General features: G+C 52.4%; 1 protein-coding gene across 1 annotated transcript; it reads right to left on the bottom strand.

The window, feature by feature from the left end:
* Positions 1-310: 310 nt before the first annotated feature.
* NOM1 (nucleolar protein with MIF4G domain 1) lies at positions 311-16,302 on the bottom strand. The gene is made up of 11 exons (XM_035029800.1): positions 15,313-16,302; positions 13,634-13,761; positions 11,748-11,943; positions 8,291-8,614; positions 6,469-6,579; positions 5,553-5,720; positions 4,642-4,763; positions 3,742-3,874; positions 3,066-3,197; positions 1,433-1,542; positions 311-874 (listed from the first exon to the last, which is right to left on the bottom strand). Exons 1-11 carry the CDS (start codon positions 16,300-16,302, stop codon positions 700-702), a joined length of 2,589 nt encoding a protein of 862 aa, XP_034885691.1. The 3' UTR covers positions 311-699.
* Between the last annotated feature and the right edge of the window lie 347 nt (positions 16,303-16,649).

Raw genomic sequence — 16,649 nt, 5'->3', positions numbered from 1 at the left:
TTTATTCGCACGCACTCCTCCTAGAACCTAGCTCAGACGCACACCCATCACGCATCCGGTATCTGTCTGGCGACTCCAGAGCTGCTTAGTACCGTGTTTCACACCCTGGAGCCGATGCGTGTGAGTGACGGACACACGCAGGAGGCGTCCTTCGCCACGTCAAAAGTTCGGGCAAGTGCCGGTGGGCAGCTTCTGCACGTACCACGCAGTGTACGTCAACTGTTCACTTCTGCAACACACTTGCACTCCCAGTATTTGAAATAATCAAACACCAGGTACCACATTTAACTGGTGGTTTTTGAACTCCAAGTCAACACATAACGAAGATAAAAAACGCCGTCAATTTCTTTATAACTGCACCCTCTAGTGGACTGTTTGTCTATTAAAAAATAAGACCATCACACACGGGATCCCACCCGCACCCCAGCCAGTCTCTGCTTAGAGAACCTGCTTGGCGTCTGCCTGTCCTTCCCTCCCTGCGTTCTCCCCACCCCGTTCTACAAATAGATAGGTGAAAACAGTTTAAAAAATACAATATAACCTTGAATTTAGAAACTATCTAAAACATAGTATCTTAAACACAACAGACTGTGGCCTAGCTCCACCAAGCTTACACACCTGGTCGTCCGAGTAATGAGCCTTTTGGGTTTAAAAAGACATTTTCAGACAAATGACCACCCGCTCCTCTCCTTTCCTGGACTACATTCTCAGGGAAGCCTTGCCTTGCAGAAACTTAGTTGAAAGGTCGGCCCTCTCTCTCAGCATGCTGGCCTCCTCCACACTTGTGTTCACCTGTGCGCTCCTCAACAGGAAGTGGCTGATGAAGAGCTTCAGACCTTCTCTCAACAAGCCCAGCTTTGGGTTGTCAGACACTCTGGAAGGGAGGCGCATAAACGTGCATCAGTGATGAGCTAGTCTCTCCAGACTGCAGTTTCTAGGAATCTCCAATTGGGAGGCATAACCTAATTGCTTTTAAAAATAGAATTCTCGGGCGTCTGGGTGGCTCAGTCATTAAGCGTGTGCCTTCGGCTCAGGTCATGATCCCAGGGTCCTGGGATCGAGTCCCACATCGGGTTCCCTGCTCGGCAGGAAGCCTGCTTCTCCCTCTCCCACTCCCCCTGCTTGTGTTCCTGCTCTCGCTATCTCTCTCTCTGTCAAATAAATAAATAAAAATTAAAAAAAAAAAAAAATTCTCAATTAAGAGCTTAACAACATATTCTACGTGTTAGAAATCATCATTAGTTTGCTATTAGGCAAGTTTCATGTTCCCCAAACCGAATGCGTAAGATATCCGCGTAAAATGAAAACTGAAAATAAGGTATTAAGCTGCACCGAATGTGTAACAACCTTGCTTTTTCTAAGTCAACATAAGTGAAAATAATTCTCTTCTTCTCTTTTCCATATGTTTTAACAAAATAAGCTGGGAACATACCTTGCAAAAATTGAACCAAGGTCTTCAACTTCTGTTTCCATTAAGAGAATATGTAACACTTTTCGTAAAAAGTGGACTCTGGGTTTATCCAATTCACTGAACTCAACTACCTAATCAGAGTCAGGACAGACAGAACAAGTCACGTTTAGTCAATTTTTTCAATAATTTCTAAAAATAGAGTAAAAAATCACCCGCCCCCTTTAAGTGAGACCGTTTCCAGCTACAGAAGATGAAGCGCTGCGGGCGGGCAAGGGCGTGGGGCCACGGGGTCTCGTGCGCTCTACAGCGGAGGGGTTTGCACACCGCTGTCGAGAGCAACCTGCCCCTGCGGAGTTTCCATGAATCAGGAATTTAATCCTAGAACTGAAACATACTTACCTCCATGCCTTAGAGAAACTACCCCCTAATTAAAACCATACATAGAAAATTTGGATCTAGGTGGAAAAATAACTCATAGACGTTCTCTAAGAATTACACATAAATTTTGGTACACTTACACAATGCAATATTGCACAGAAGTGATAAATCAGAGAACAGAATCACAGATATTAATGTGGATATATTTCAAACTCATGTTGACTTAAAGAACTGTGAGAGGATATTCGGAGCGTGGGGACAGGATGCTGCTGTCCACATGGAGGGTGACGGTGTGTGAAATGAGAGACGTGCCATCTGAGGGAAGAGTTCAAAGCACGCCTGAGAACCAGAGAGGGCCCTGTGAATGGGTGGTGGTGGTGGGGGGGGAGCGAGGACCCTGGGACAAGCTTCAAGGACATCTCCAGGTTCTACTGAATCTAGAGAAACACCGTATCCTCTTCCATTCAGAGCTCAAAACTTGAGTGAACTGCAAGCAAGATCTAGTCCAGCAATGAGAAGGCATGTCCTTTCCACGCTTTATAGTACTCTCATTTTTGGCTCAGTGGCCCAAACCTAGTCCCACACCCCAAAGAGGCACAGAGCAAACCCACCTCAGTGCCCTGGTGGACGGACACAAGCGCATAAACAGGAGACCACACCTGCAGCGTCTGCAGGTCAGGAAGCACGAGGCACAGAAGCCCGGACCCAGCACTCTCTCTGGCCCTCAGCTTCCCTCACTGTCCCCATTTTTAGGATGCCCAGGCCCCAGTGGTCCCGCTGTCCAGGCCTGACGGCCACCTGGAACTCCACATCCTCTGTCTAGGTTCTCCTGTCCACTCCAGACCAACAGCAGGGCACCTGCACCTCACTGGCTCGGATGCGACGCAGAAACACGGCAGGGCTGGGGTACGGGGGGGTCGCCCATCAGAGGGAGAAGCAGAGAGTCCTGCACCACAGCTCACCTGCTCCTAGGCCTCCCCATCCCCCTCCCGACTTAGCAGCGGCCAATGGAGGATTGAGAACTAGGACCTCCATGTGAACCCAAAGTGCAAACGAGATTCTTGGAGATGAGCAGAACAACTGTAACCGTGCCTTTGTTTACTCGGTACATTTACGCGGCAAGCTACGCTGGCTACCTTCTAGGATGGCCAGGGCGTTACAAACACACTTTCCAGGTAAGTCAGAATCTAAGGAAAGGCATTTTCTTAAGGTACCAAATATAAACAATTATACTATCATTTTCATTGCTTTTAATAATTTCATCCATGATACAAACCTTTAAAATAGAAAGTGGAAGTGATTTCGTCTTCAACAAGTGGGCTACCAGGTGAACCAAATTAGAGAAATTAGTGGCTGGCAAATTTTCTAAGTCCCGAAATTTATCCCAAATGCTGAACTGGAAAGTCATCTAATAGAACAATTGAAAAAGAAGAAGGAAGAGTCACAATGCAGCCCACTGTTAGAACAAGTCGCTCAGGACGTAATCCAGACGGATTCTACCGCTCATCTGCTTGTAGTGTCTTCAAAGTCAAGTCAGGATGAGCCAGGAGCAACACACCCTCCATTCCTACACACAGTGCCACAGTAATTTCTTTCTCTTGAGGGTTTTCCCCTCCAACCGGCAGAAATGTTGAGAAAGATCAGAGAAGGCTGGTGCCACCTAAGAACAAGGAGGCACTCCCCCGGGGACAGGGGCCACACGACACCCTCCTCTGCCACAGGAAAAGGGGGCCCGGCACCCTCTGCCCTGGTCACTCTGCCTCTGCAACGCCCCCCTGCTCTCCCCGAGGGGGCCTGGCCGCGGGCGTGGGCCCTGGGACTGTCCCCCTGCACACAGAGCTCGGCCCAGGCTGGACGCCTCACTCGGCGCTCGTTCCCAGTGGGCGGCGCCAGAGAGAATGTCCAGGAAGACAGCAGAGCACAGATGACTTGGCGGGCTGCTAGCGGGTTACCTGGAACCTCCTGTGGTGTTCACAGAACTTGCCAGCCAGGAATGCGTAGAAAGGGTTGAAGGTTTTCTCCTGAAGGCAGCAATCCACGAGGACATGAACGATCTCCCGCTCCTGCTGGTCCTTCAGCCCAAGCCTGCAAAACAGAGACGGCGAGGAGTGAGACATCTGTGAGGAGAGCACATCCTGCCTGGCAGTTTGGTTCAAAGGGGATGGAGGAGAGGAGGTGGGAGTCACAAGACTCCCACCTCGCGCCCGGGTATTCTGCATCTGAAGCACATAAAGAAGAATCACTATCGGATTTGCTGAGAAAGTTTGTGAAGGTACACAGGTACTTTTAATATCCTTTTATTTATTTATTTTAAAGATTTTATTTATTTATTTGACAGAGAGAGACAACACAAGCAGGGGGAGGGGGAGAGGGAGAAGCAGGCTCCCCGCAGAGCAGGGAGTCGGATGCGGGACTCAATCCCAGGACCCTGGGATCATGACCTGAGCCGAAGGCAGACGCTTAACGACTGAGCCACCCAGGCGCCCCTTTTTAATATCCTTTTACAACTAATTACAGAAACTACACCAGGAAATTTTAATTTAGAAGTAATCAAAAACACAACCTCAATATGAGAATTTTAAGCAATTTAAGACAACCAACAGTCACTGTCACTAATCAGTTGGTCACCTAATACTTTTAATCAAAATATATCAGAAATGTTTTGGAACTACCAGTGGCCAGTCAGCAGGAGCAAGACTGCTGACTAGTGCATGCCTGGACCCAGGGAAGGAGGAGAGAGAGGACAGCCCAGCTGCCCCGGGCAGCATCTGACCCAACCCTCCGGGACGCAAAACCCAACTGTGCGCATTTCTCAAACAACATCTAATCAAAGTATTTGCACTAATGCTTACTTCAGAAGCTTCTCAAACGCGTCCAGAAAATCTTCACTAGTCATTACTGTACAGAAAATGTTTCTCCTGACGTCAGTGTTCATTCTCTGCTTTCGGGCAAGTTCTAGCATCTTCCCGCTAACCTGAAAGAGGAGCAATTTAGGCACAGACCACAAGCATGCTTCAAGGAAAAGTTACTCTGGTCTACTGTGATCAGGAAGTTTCTAGAAGAGAACACGTATTCCTCCATGGCTTTACCGAAGACTAATTCTAAGTTACGAAGATTAATTTTAAGTTACGTGGAAATACATGCATGTGAGTGCTAAATCTTTATTCTTGGGTACACTCCCATGAAGAGAAAACCACAGCAAGAGACGAAGCAAGGCACGAGAGGAGAAAACCGCCTGATTCGGGGGAGCGTCTCAGGAGCAGCACGACCTGTCAGTCCGGGCAATGAGGACATAAATTAAAAGTGGCCACAGCCAGAAGAGCCAGGACGACGAGGTGTGACATGGGATCCTGAGACAAAAAACGGTATTAGGAGAAAAATGAAGGATATCTGAATAACATATAGACTTTAGTTAATAATCAAATACAAAGAAATACAAAGAATTCCAACAATTTGAAATCCGAGCCTAATGGACCAGAAGCCACACCTCCTGGGAAACTGTCTACCTCTCAAGGCTGCCGTCTACAAGCTGACTGTCCGGGTTTTCCTACGCTCCCCTCATTCCACTCACTTTTAAGTCCTCTACGTATGCTATTTTGGGACTGAAACCACAGAAATGGAATGGAATCGTATCATACAACAAAGGGTTTCCGTAAAGTCTCTGCAGACACGCACGCCAGGACATCTCGTAACGTGCAAGGGATCAGGCGGCTCCTGCAGGGCAGGCCGCGGGACACCGGGGGACCGCGCAGGGCTCTCATACCGTCCCCGAGGGCTGCTTCTCCAGGACCTTCTGCTGACTGTTGTCAATCATAGGAGCGCCGCTCCACGCGGACCCCACGATCCACCAGCGCCCGGTCTGCTCGGCGCTCAGGATGCCATCCCAGGAGATGCGGAGCCGAGTGTCCGTGTCGGAGCTAGCGCTCTGTACCTGACAGAAAGGAGCCAGTCAAACAGTGCTGTTGGCTCCTGGCGGGCACCACCGTCACCCTCGGGCTTCTCTCGCGTCTGACCCTGAACATGGTGCTGAGTCCCTGACAGCTGGGACAGTGAGCCAGTTTGGAATAATGCCGCAGATGGAGGGAAACTCAGTGCTCCTGTCTGAGGTCTGTGGGTCTGTCACCCCACATGCCGCTGTCTTTGGAAAGCTGTCACACCAGGGAGGAGGCTCGGACGCAGGCCCCGAGGAGAGCTGCCTGGAGCTGGTGGTGAGACCTTGTCCAGGAGCGCCTGGGGTTTGCCGAGCCAACGATTCCAGAGCTGCCCAGAGCCAGGGCCGAGGGACCCCCTGGCTGGGGATGGCGGTGGGTCTCGGCTGCGGCCCCACATCAGGAGTACCCAGGGAGCTTCAACAGGTGAGCCCCCAGCACTCCCACGCGGACGTCACTGGTCTGGGTGGGACCCCGGCCTGAGCCCTCCTTCAAAGCGGTCAGTTGTACTGCGCGGCTGAGTTGAGGGCCACAGGCTAAGTGCTGGGAACGCTGGATTCACAGGGACAGCCCCGCACCCGGACCACTCCGAGGGTCTCCGCACAGAAATGGGACATTTCCTCTCAGGCAGGATCCTGGAACTCTTAGTAACCAGACACGGCACCTGACTTAGAGCTCCAACTGCCTTCCACAGTTTCACGAGTCCATGCAGACACGGGAGCGGGAGATGAGGAAGGGCAAGGGCCTCACCAACGCTCTCTGTAGCTTCCTGAGCTTCTCCACAGGCTCGGGGTCATAGCCCGGGATTTTACGCATGTCATTGTTCTTCAGCGCCAACATGGTCTCCAGCATAAACCGAACCTTTAAGAAAACAAAACGGAAGAAACCATTATTTCATACAGCCCGAACAACGGACCCTCTGCCTGGGAAGAACTACACCGGCCGCGCACAGGGCCACTGCTGCCGACGGTAAACCAGAGATGGTCTTCCAGGGAGACAGTCGCCGCCAACAGGACCTCCTGCTCAGGACCACATATTTCAGTACGATTGTGCCACCTGGCCTCCCCTGGGACCCTGAGCACCTCCCGAGATCGGACGTCCTCTCGTCAGCCCCCCAACACCTCTGAACCGCCCCTGGCACCCCTCCTGCCCCCGTGGTTTTAGTTACATGATATTTCAACTTCTTCCCCATTCCTGGCCTTCTTACCTTTTTAACTTTTAAATTGAAAGCGTCACAATTAGAGAAAAGTTGCAAAAACAATAAAAAAGAATTTTTGCATACCTTTCTCTGAGATTTCCCCAAATACTTATTTACTGAGATCTAATTCACACACCATAAACCTCACTTGTTTAAAAGTGCACACTGAGCACGTTCAGGGGTGTGCAGGTACCAGGATCAATTTCAGAACATCTTCGTCGTCCCCAGGAAGAAACCCCAAACCTATCATGGGCACTCCCCATCCCCCCATCCCTGGGCAACAGAGGCTACTTCCTGCCTCTGCTGACTTCGTGTTTTAAGCCTGGCCTCTGAGCATTCAACCAGGGACAACTGCTTCCTTGGGACACTCTGGGACCTGGCTCCAGAAGCCTCGTCCTGTTCCTCTTCCCCTCGACAACACAGCTGAATGCTGGTGCTCTGAAACCTCGGGGCTCTGTCCACACCCCACTGCACGCTAGCAGTTCCCCAGCCTGCACAGATCCTGAGACCGCACCTCTTCATTTCAGGATTTCCAGAGCGGGCCTGTTTTCCTCCTGAGTCTGTCTCCTCCTACTGCCCTGCTGTCCACCAGGGGTAACCCTGGCCCTTCCTGCCCTTCACACCGCCCTTCCCTCCAGCCCACGCCCTCCGGTCACCTCTAACTCCTAACCCCACACCCACTGCTACGATGCTAAGGCTCCCTGCCAGACCACTGTGGTGGCGTCTCCCCGCCCCGCCCACCTCCCCCTTTTCTTGGTGTAAAGTGCCATGGAAACAGCATACGTCATTTACCTGCTCAGCTCTCTTCAGGTAGGGCCTCTTAAAATCCCAAGCCCCTGAATGGGTTTACAAGGCCTCCTGAGGCCAGCCTCTGCCCGTTCCTCCTGCCCTGCTCCCCCGTAGGCTCCTGACAGAACACTTCTCTTGTTCCTAGTGACGTCCTCTTCTCCCCTGTGGGCTTCCCAGGGCTCGCCCATGCCTGTCAACCGGCAGGTAAGGTGGGAGCCACAATCAGCCCCCACTTCCTCGATGGGGAAACCAAGGCTTGGAAGACCCAGGGCCCATCACTGTTAAGCAGCAGAGCGGAAAATCCAAGAGTGCTGATGCCTGAGGCCCATATGCCACACAGCCCTCCTCAGTAAATATTGTTTGAATGCATCAACGTTAAAGGAACGGATTCTTCAATTCACAGAATACCTGAGTTCTTAGCAGAAAACCAAAGTTCACTCACATACGGATTCATGATAAAGCCACAAAACCTGATGAGGCAGAAGACAATGGGGATCACTAAGAAATTAAATGCGATTTTACCCCAAATACTTATTTTTAAGCTCTGGTCAGTGTGTGAGCACTCAGGCAGCAGGTCAGGCGTACCCTGGTCTGGTCCTGGAACTTGCCACTGGCCTCGCTGGCTTTGGCCTGGGCCTCCACGATCAGTTCCTTAAGTGACAAAGCATCATCTCTTCTCAACAAAAAGCCCACGTTTTTCAGCATTAACAGGGTCAGTTCAATATCTTTTTCTGTGAATGTTCCGATAAGTTTTTTCAAAACGTCGAAGACCAGGCAAGCCTGTACCACGTGGAAGTTATACAAATGGGCGACGATGGTGAGCAAGTTCTCACACTCCTTCCCTTCACCTCCATTCTTATAGACGGCGTCAAACCTCCTCACCACGGCCTCCAAAAAGTGAGCACCGACCTGGACAAAGAAGGCAGAAAAAGTATCACTGCAAACATGTAAAAACCAGACGTTAGCAGCTATTCACAGGGATCCTTCTTCCTCTTTCAACAAGCTAAGATGTATGTTGAAAAAAATCAGTGCTTTTTTTAAGCTGACACATAAAATATACAAACAGTAGGGTATAAACCCCAACATGGCATGAACTCTAAAAACCGAAGTCTGAATGTACAGCGCTATACACGTGGGAGAAGGCCACAGCGAATGGCCCACGGTGATCTGCCGCGGCTCCCAAACCCGAGTACATCCTCTGGTCTTTATCATCAACACGGTCGTATTTTTGGCCAGCAGCCATTCTGGTTCCTTAAAAAAATAAAATTATTAAAAATGTCAAGAACACACCTACAGCTCTAAAAATGTACTGCTATGAACAACACTCATTTCTCCAGCTCAAGTTAAGGCTGAAGGGGGACAGAAGCAGGGGGCTCGGTGCTGGCAGGGAGGGACGTCAGCACACCGGCCACGAAATGACCACCTGAAACGTGGACGAGGAAGAATACTGTACTCAAATATGACCTGAAGAGAAATCAGAACTCTGCAGATAGCAAGAAAAATTCAGGCATAAAACATATATAGGTATGTTTTCAATCACATGAGTAGAATAATTATGTTAGCATTCTTTAAAACTTTAGATTCCAGTTAGTATCTTCAAAATAAAATATAACTTAGTATGACTTCTATTTTTTAACATGTTATTTTTCAGTAATCTGCACATCCAACGTGGTGCTGGAACTTAACAGCCCTGAGATTAAGAGTCCCACGCACCATCGACTGAGACAGCCAGACGCCCCTACTTAGGATAACATTTAAAAATACGAATAACGTTCATGTTGCTGAAGTTACTTGAGAATATACATTAATTCTGACTTGGGGAATTTAACACAGATCTGCACAGACCTGATTTTTATTTCTAAATGACTGAGAAGCAGTTCAGTAACTGACGACATGGGCTTCGCTAGACTCTCCCCTTCCATGAATTCCCGTGAGCAAGTTTTTCTCATAGAACTGCAAGCAGCATGCTGGCACTAGTCCCGGGAGCGCGTCACCCGCTAGAAGTGCTAGTGGGCCCTGTTAGCCAACTACCGTAACAGCTTCCCATGGAACGAGTCAGCTCAGATGTCCTTCGCGCTGTTAGCAGAGGCTTGAATAAGGAGGACCAATAACCTCCTGTGTTCAAGTCCAGTGAATCCCTGCATGTTGTGGGCGGTCAGGGCCTACAGCTCTTACTGTAACTCAAACTACTGTCCCTATGAGAATCCTCTTGATTACGAAGTACACGGCGTGAGGCGGGAGGACGGGGGGTGCTCAGAAAGCCCTCTAATAATGGCACTGAATCATGGCACTCCCGGGGCACCAGGAATGGCATCCGGTGACTCTGTCACACTTCATAACGAAGAGAAGAGACTCGCAGTGTCTTATGTGAAAATGAGAACAGCTCTTAGAAATAAAACAATTGCTTCAGAAGGGAGATTCTCTAAACAGCTGGCACAGACGTCACAGAGGAGAGTCCTGCTGCCCAGAAGACTTGGGGCCTGTGTCTCTCTGTCCCCACCTCCCAACACCCAGAAGATCCTAGAATCGGCACCTTCCAAACCTCACAGGCTGTGACTGCTGCTAGATGGGAAAGCCTGGTTCCAAAGTTGTCTACGGAGAGCGATGTAGCCTGCAGGGACAGGACAGGCTGTGAGGAGAAGAGACTTTCAACCTGAAAACTTCCCGCTTCAGGCAGAAGTTAGGATGACTAGCACTTCCTATAGGCCAAGGCCCCGAATACGCTCGCCGCATGTAGAACCCGCTAAACCGACGCTACGCAGGAAGACACTGGCGCAGAGACTGCCAGGTGACAGGGGCCTTGTGGCAGCCGTAGGCGACGTCTCCCCACATCACGCACCGCTTTCATGGCAGAACCTCTAGCGGCATGGAGGACACGGAGTCTAGCAAGTCTGTGGCCGTTAAAGTGAGCCCTGCGCAGGCCTGCTCTGCAAGACTCCAGTGAGTTCTGGGAGCAACGACGAACAGAACGAGGGGAAAAGAGTGCAGACCTGGGTACTGACAACAGCTCCAGACGGGTCTGCAGCTGCCACGTGGCTCAGCGCACGGTCCCCCCAGGCTCTGCTGTGGGCGTGAAGTGCGGCTGCCCACCTGCTCTCCGGGCCCTGCCGGGAACTGAGAGGACAGGAGGAAGGGAGGCACAAGTGTGCCCACCTCCCCAAGGGCCAGGCTGTCCTCTCCGGGGGGGGAGGGTGATCAGGAAGCAAAGAAACCAAACCACCATGAAAGATACTGCCCCACAGAAAGACCCACAGGGTCAGTGAGTTCTTCTGTATGAACGTCACCTGGGACAAGGAAGCCCTACTCACGAATCGTCCGTTCATTCCCGAGCCTCAGTATAAAGTCCTGCGATGAGAGCGGTTTCCTCCAACAACCCTGGGAAAGGCCACACCGGGGGACGGAACAATGCTTGGAGGCTGTGACTCACCGTATGAGGTGACAGAAGACGCCTTTCTATCAGAACCAGAGCCAGCACCACACAGCCTCCCTGACGCTAACCCAGAGGGCCACTGAGCGAGGACAAAGGGCACAAGATGAAGGGGGACAAGGACTCGCTTGGCAGCACCTATCTGGTACCAGGCATCATGCAGGTGCTTTATGTGCGCGGCCCGACTGAGTCCTGACAAAGGCCCCGCTTCACAGAGGAGGGCGCGGGAGGGAGGGTCCGGGCCCATCTGGAGGGGGCGCAGGCGGCCCCGAGCCTCAGCCCTGTCACAGGTGTCCCTCACTTAATTAAATCCGGGTTTACCTCCCGTGCTGCTGGCCCTCTCACTTCCGAAAGAGTGCTCTCCACCCAGCATGAATACCCGAGTAGTAACACCATCGGGAGCACTGTGTTCCGAATATCTGAAACAAGTCCCTGTTAGAGTTGGAATACGAGGCACATGAAGGCAAGTCCAAAATGTCAGTCCAGAGAAAAATAAGTGATGAAGGCACGTTAGAATGGACCAAACGCAAAATCAAGTGTTCACGTGACAGAGACACACAGGACCCACCATATGGAGCCCACCGTGACGCACAGCGCAGGGGAAGGGAGCCCTACCTCAACCCCGACCGTGTGGTGGAGAACGCTGAGCAGGAGCACGTGTTCCATCACCAGCCTGCTGGGCATGGCGGTGTCCGGGGCACAGGCGCTCAGGAGGGCGTCCGTCAGGGTGTCGTTCATGTCCTTCCGGCTGTGGGCCATGTACAGCCCCTCCAGCTGCCCGCTTACGGAGGCCATGCTCGGCTCACTCAACCTGCAGAACGGCAGTGCGCCTCACATCAGGAATGAGGTTTTAGGTCGAGTTCAAAAAACGCGAGTCATCAATACTACCAATACCCCCTATGTCACATTCACATTTAAGCCATGAACAGCTTTTATCTCGCCCGATAACCCAGCATATACTGGCCGTAATAGCCCCTAATCCTCTGGAATCCTGCAGTTCCCCAAATGCTGTCTTTCCACTTGAAACTTGGCCCTGGGGAAGCACACACAGGACCCCTTAAGACCACGGAGACTGCGATGATGACAGTCCACTGGAATCCTGATCCAGGCTCCCAGGCAGAGGCAGGGAAGCATCCTTACTTAGCACATCAGTATGTGCTGTTGGGAAAAAGTCCAACTTTTCCACTTTTTGGCTAGTGGCCAGCATAAAAATCTTTAGTTCCCACACTGAGAAAAGGTTGCTCCACTTGGTAGAGGGGAAGGATGGATATGCACCTGGAAGACTATCGCTGCACCTATGCGAACACTGAGCATTCAAACAGCATGTTTGGTAAAAGTCGAGGATGTACAGTGTTCTGTTTTTGTTTCTAAATTTTTTTAGGGGCGCCTGGGTGGCTCAGTCAGTTAAGCATCTGCCTTCGGCTCAGGTCATGATCCTGGGGCCCTGGGATCAAGTCCCGCGTCGGGCTCCCTGCTCAGCGGGGGAGTCTGCTTGTCCCTCTCCCTCTGCCCCTTCTCCCTCACTCGTGTGCACACATGTGCACTCTCTCTCTCTCAACATCTTAAAAAAGTTTTTTTTAAAAGATCTATTTATTTGAGAGAAAGAGACTGCAAGTGCCCACAGGAGTGAGTGCGGGGGAGGGGCAGAGGGAGAGGAAGACCGCATCTTTTCTTTTTTTTAATATTTTATTTATTTATTTGACAGCATAAGCAAGGGGATCAGCAGGGGGAGAGGGAGAAGCAGACTCCCCGCCGAGCAAGGAGCCCGATGCAGGACTCAATCCCAGGACCCTGGGATCAGGACCTGAGCTGAAGGCAGACGCTTAACCGACTGAGCCACCCAGGCGCCCCAGGAAGACAGCATCTTAAGCAGACTCCCGCTGAGTGCAGAGACCGACGTGGGGCTCGATCTCAGGACCCTAAGGTCATGACCTGAGCCGAAATCAAGAGTCAGACGCTCAACTGACTGAGCCACCCAGGCGCTCTGGAAAGAGTGTTTTGTTTTCAAAACAAAGCAGTGGGTTCGGCGGGGAGGACTGGGTGTGGCCACAAAGGCTAGCAGGAAAGCCATGTGGTGCTGGGAAGGTCCTGTCTTCACTGTGGGCAGGGACCTGATGCTTCCTGCTGCAGAGGACGCACACACGTGCTACCACAAGGAATGAGCAAAGGGGGCCGCAGACCACATTCCTGGGCCAGAGTGCCACCGCAGGGGGAGGACAGGCCCTGCCAGCCCTGTTCCTGGGACTTCTCAGAACAACCACGAGGGCACCTGCATGGCTTTCAGACTCTGAAGGGTTCAAAGTACCAAATGGAAAAGGTGGGCTTCCTGCTTTTCAGGGGACAGACCTGGCCGCAGCAGGACAGAAACAGAGAGGGGCCGATCAACCACCACAGCCCCGCCACCCCATCGCTTACAGTCTAATTCCTGGGAAAGTTTCTGTAAGTTTAGAACAAACAGATGGGCTCTTGGCACAGCATGGGATGGCAATGGGCGAGGTTACCTGTTGATCAGACCTCTGACGTGTTTCTGCAGTCTCTCCAGTCCCTCCTTTTTCTGACCACCCGCTGTTTCCTCAGCTTGCCTCACGTGAGGGGGGATGTACTTGCCGTTGTTTTCACAAAGACTCTGCTTGAAAGGACAGAATTACAAAAATTTAACACTGAACAAGTTCCTCTTCTCTGCCTGCTACGTTCATATTTACGTATCAGAGTCCCAAGGACGGGCAGAAGTTGTAACTACTGACTGACCACTGTGACTTAATCCACATAAAAAATTCCCCGAGTGCCCTGGGGAGTCCTGAGCGAGGGCTCCCCTCACCAGCCCGCGGGGGGTCACCCTTGCCGTGACTATCAGAGTGTGTTCTCATCCTGTTCTCCACTCTGTGCCTCTTCAGACCTGGCCGCGCCCCCCGGCAGCTGCCCACCAGAGCTCTCCCCTCTGCACTTGCCCAGGCTCGATTTATGGCCAGCACAGCGGTACAGGAACACCTCAATTACACGCACCACCGGTTCTGGAGGAGGAGTGTCCTAAAATAACTTCAAACTTGTTCAAAACTAACACGTAAGTATACATGACAAAATCAAAATCAATCCATTGCTCACTATGTCCTAGATCATCCACGTGCAAGGTTACAAATCATTACCACTGGTATCGTACCAACCCTCCCTGGGCACCTAAGTGAGGGCTTTAGGAGACAAACATTTGTAAGGCATGATCCATGCTGTTAGGGAGTTTAAACTTAGTTGGAGAAATCACATTTATGTACATAGAAACCGTTGCCCTTGAGACACCCATTAGTTCAAACTGTATGCTAATTACACCTCAACAGGCTGTGAAAGAAAAGTTAGGAACAGTCCAAAACAGAAGTTCTAAGAGAGGAGCTGACAGCAGTTTAACACTGCTCGAGAAGTGCCTGCTGCTAAGGCACAGGCCAGAAACGAAAGCCAGTTAGTTCATATACTTAAGGTGGGAAAGACTCCCAGATCTGTCTGACGTGAACAGATAAGCACAAACAGTGAGAAGATGAGGAGGGACCGTGCAGGCAGAAGGAACACATATACTTAGGGGCAGAAAGCTGTAACAGTGAGATGTGAGGAAGGACGTGCGTGCAGTCACAAGGTTGCCTGTCAGGTGCATGCCGAGGTGAAGCTATTTTAATAGCAAGGGGCCCGCCCATGAAGGCCCTGACTGCTCTGTCATGGATTTTGAACTTGATCTTCAATGTACGGCTTTATGCAAGGGAGCGTTAATTGACTAGCTCTGTGTTTCAAAGACTCACTGCAGGAGTAGCTGGACAGGAGAAGGACTAGGCGAGGGCAGAGCCCGGTAGGGGGTCCTGATGTCCTTGCGGTACACATCGGCGGTGGGAACAGAGCAAAGGGGGAGGGCATTCAAAGTCAGGTTTGGACAATGAGGCAGTAACACGGAATGAAGGAGATACCACCTTAGGACAATCAGTGGGAAGGCCATTAACTTTCTGGGATAAAAAGATCTTTAGAGAGGTTTCCTCCTTGAACTCTTTATTATGTAAATTAAAAAACAAAACAGACATAATAACCCAATTCACCCACACTTGGCTCAACAACTACCAATACATCAATAGGTCACTTCTGTCCCACTCTTGCCATCACTTGTTATTTCAGGAAAAACCCCGGAGAATTTAGGTTGTTCGCAGGATACCTGATCTGCTGTGTCAGAGTCCTCAGAGGAAGGTTCACTCCTTTCTTCTGCAAAGCGGACTCTCTTTTTGTTCCTCTCCCACGTGGCCCTCCCTTCTGCTGTTTTTCGCTCATCCTCTTCCTCGACCGGTGCTCCGGTTTCTGCTCCCAGCTTGTTCTTCTCTTCTTCCACCTCCTCCTCCTCCTCCCCTTCACCCTCGGTGCCCCTCTCCAAGCCGCTTTCGGGGGCAGTCTGTCCGGCATCCTCCTCCTCCTCCTCCTCACCGCTGCTCCCATACAAGCCACTATTTTTTCCGGATTCCAGGGCTCCCAGGATGTAGTCGAGCCCATCGCGGGCAAAGCTAAGCGGCACGGAGCTACCGTCACCCTTCCTTCTGCGCTTGTTCAAGCCGAGGCATCGCTCCAGCTTCCGGATCTGCCGGTCCTCCTCCTCGTTGGCCGCCAGAAGGGCCCGTTTCCGAGCCGCAGCGGCAGCTGCAGGGGGCCTGGTCGCCCCGGGGGGGCCTCTGGCCTCGGTGCGGGCCCGGGCGCCCGTGGCCTGGGGAGGTCGCAGCCCGTCCCGCGGCGGGGGGGCCCGACGAGCCGGCGGCCGGCCGCCCGCCCTCGCCGCCTCCGCCGCCCCGTCCGCCCGGGGGCCGCTCGCTCCCCCCGCTCCGCCGCCGCCGCCCGGACCCGGGCCCTGCGCGCGGCCCGCAGTGCTCTGAAGCCGGCGCGCCGTCCTCCGGTGCCGCTTCTCCCTCCTCAGCTCCCTGCGGCTTTTCCTGCCGCCCGGCCGCACGCGCGCCCCCGTCCGGGGCCCCGCGGGGCCGCCGGGGATCCCACCCTCGGAGCTCGCCTGCACGAACTCCTCCACCGCTAGCCTTAGCCGCCGCAGGGCCCCGTCTGTGCCGCCCCCCGGCCCGCGGCGTGCCCCGCGTCCCTGCTGCCCATCGGGCCCCCGCCTCCGGCCGCCGCGCCGGCGCGCCCCTCCAGCCCTCGCGGACGCGGCCATGTTCCTGGATGCTCCTACTCCGACTTCCGGCCGGGGCGGGACTTCCGGGCAGAGCGGGCGCTGCGCGGGGCGGGATGGCGCCCCCTGCTGGCGGGAGGGCGGCAGCGCAGGGAACCGCCCGGGAGCCAACGGCGCCTGCTCTCCGAACACTTTGTAACTTTGTAACGGCGTGACACAAATACGAGCTCATTTAATGAATGAAACCTGACGGCTTACGGTAGAGCGGCCTCTTGGCGACCTGCCACAGAAGTGAGCCTAGTTGTCTGCAGGGCGTGACTCTTCAGACGTGTTTGCATCTCATACATCCATAGGGAAAATATTAATGTTGTTTTCTGTGCGTATTTTAC

The sequence above is a fragment of the Mirounga leonina genome, unplaced genomic scaffold (genome assembly GCF_011800145.1).
Source record: "Mirounga leonina isolate KUSES-001 unplaced genomic scaffold, KU_Mleo_1.0 Mir_321, whole genome shotgun sequence".
Classification (NCBI taxonomy): Eukaryota; Metazoa; Chordata; class Mammalia; order Carnivora; family Phocidae; genus Mirounga; species Mirounga leonina.
Note: the sequence above shows the minus strand (reverse complement) of the source record. Positions and strands in the feature narration are given on the sequence as shown.

Excerpts from the sequence above, each read along its gene's own strand:
- NOM1 (XM_035029800.1), bottom strand. The coding sequence starts at position 16,302 with ATGGCCGCGTCCGCGAGGGCTGGAGGGGCGCGCCGGCGCGGCGGCCGG. Across the intron at positions 6,580-8,290 it reads AGTTCCAGGACCAGACCAGG|GTTCGGTTTATGCTGGAGAC; the intron begins GTACGCCTGACC and ends GTTTTCTTAAAG. Across the intron at positions 875-1,432 it reads CTTGGTTCAATTTTTGCAAG|AGTGTCTGACAACCCAAAGC; the intron begins GTATGTTCCCAG and ends CCTCCCTTCCAG.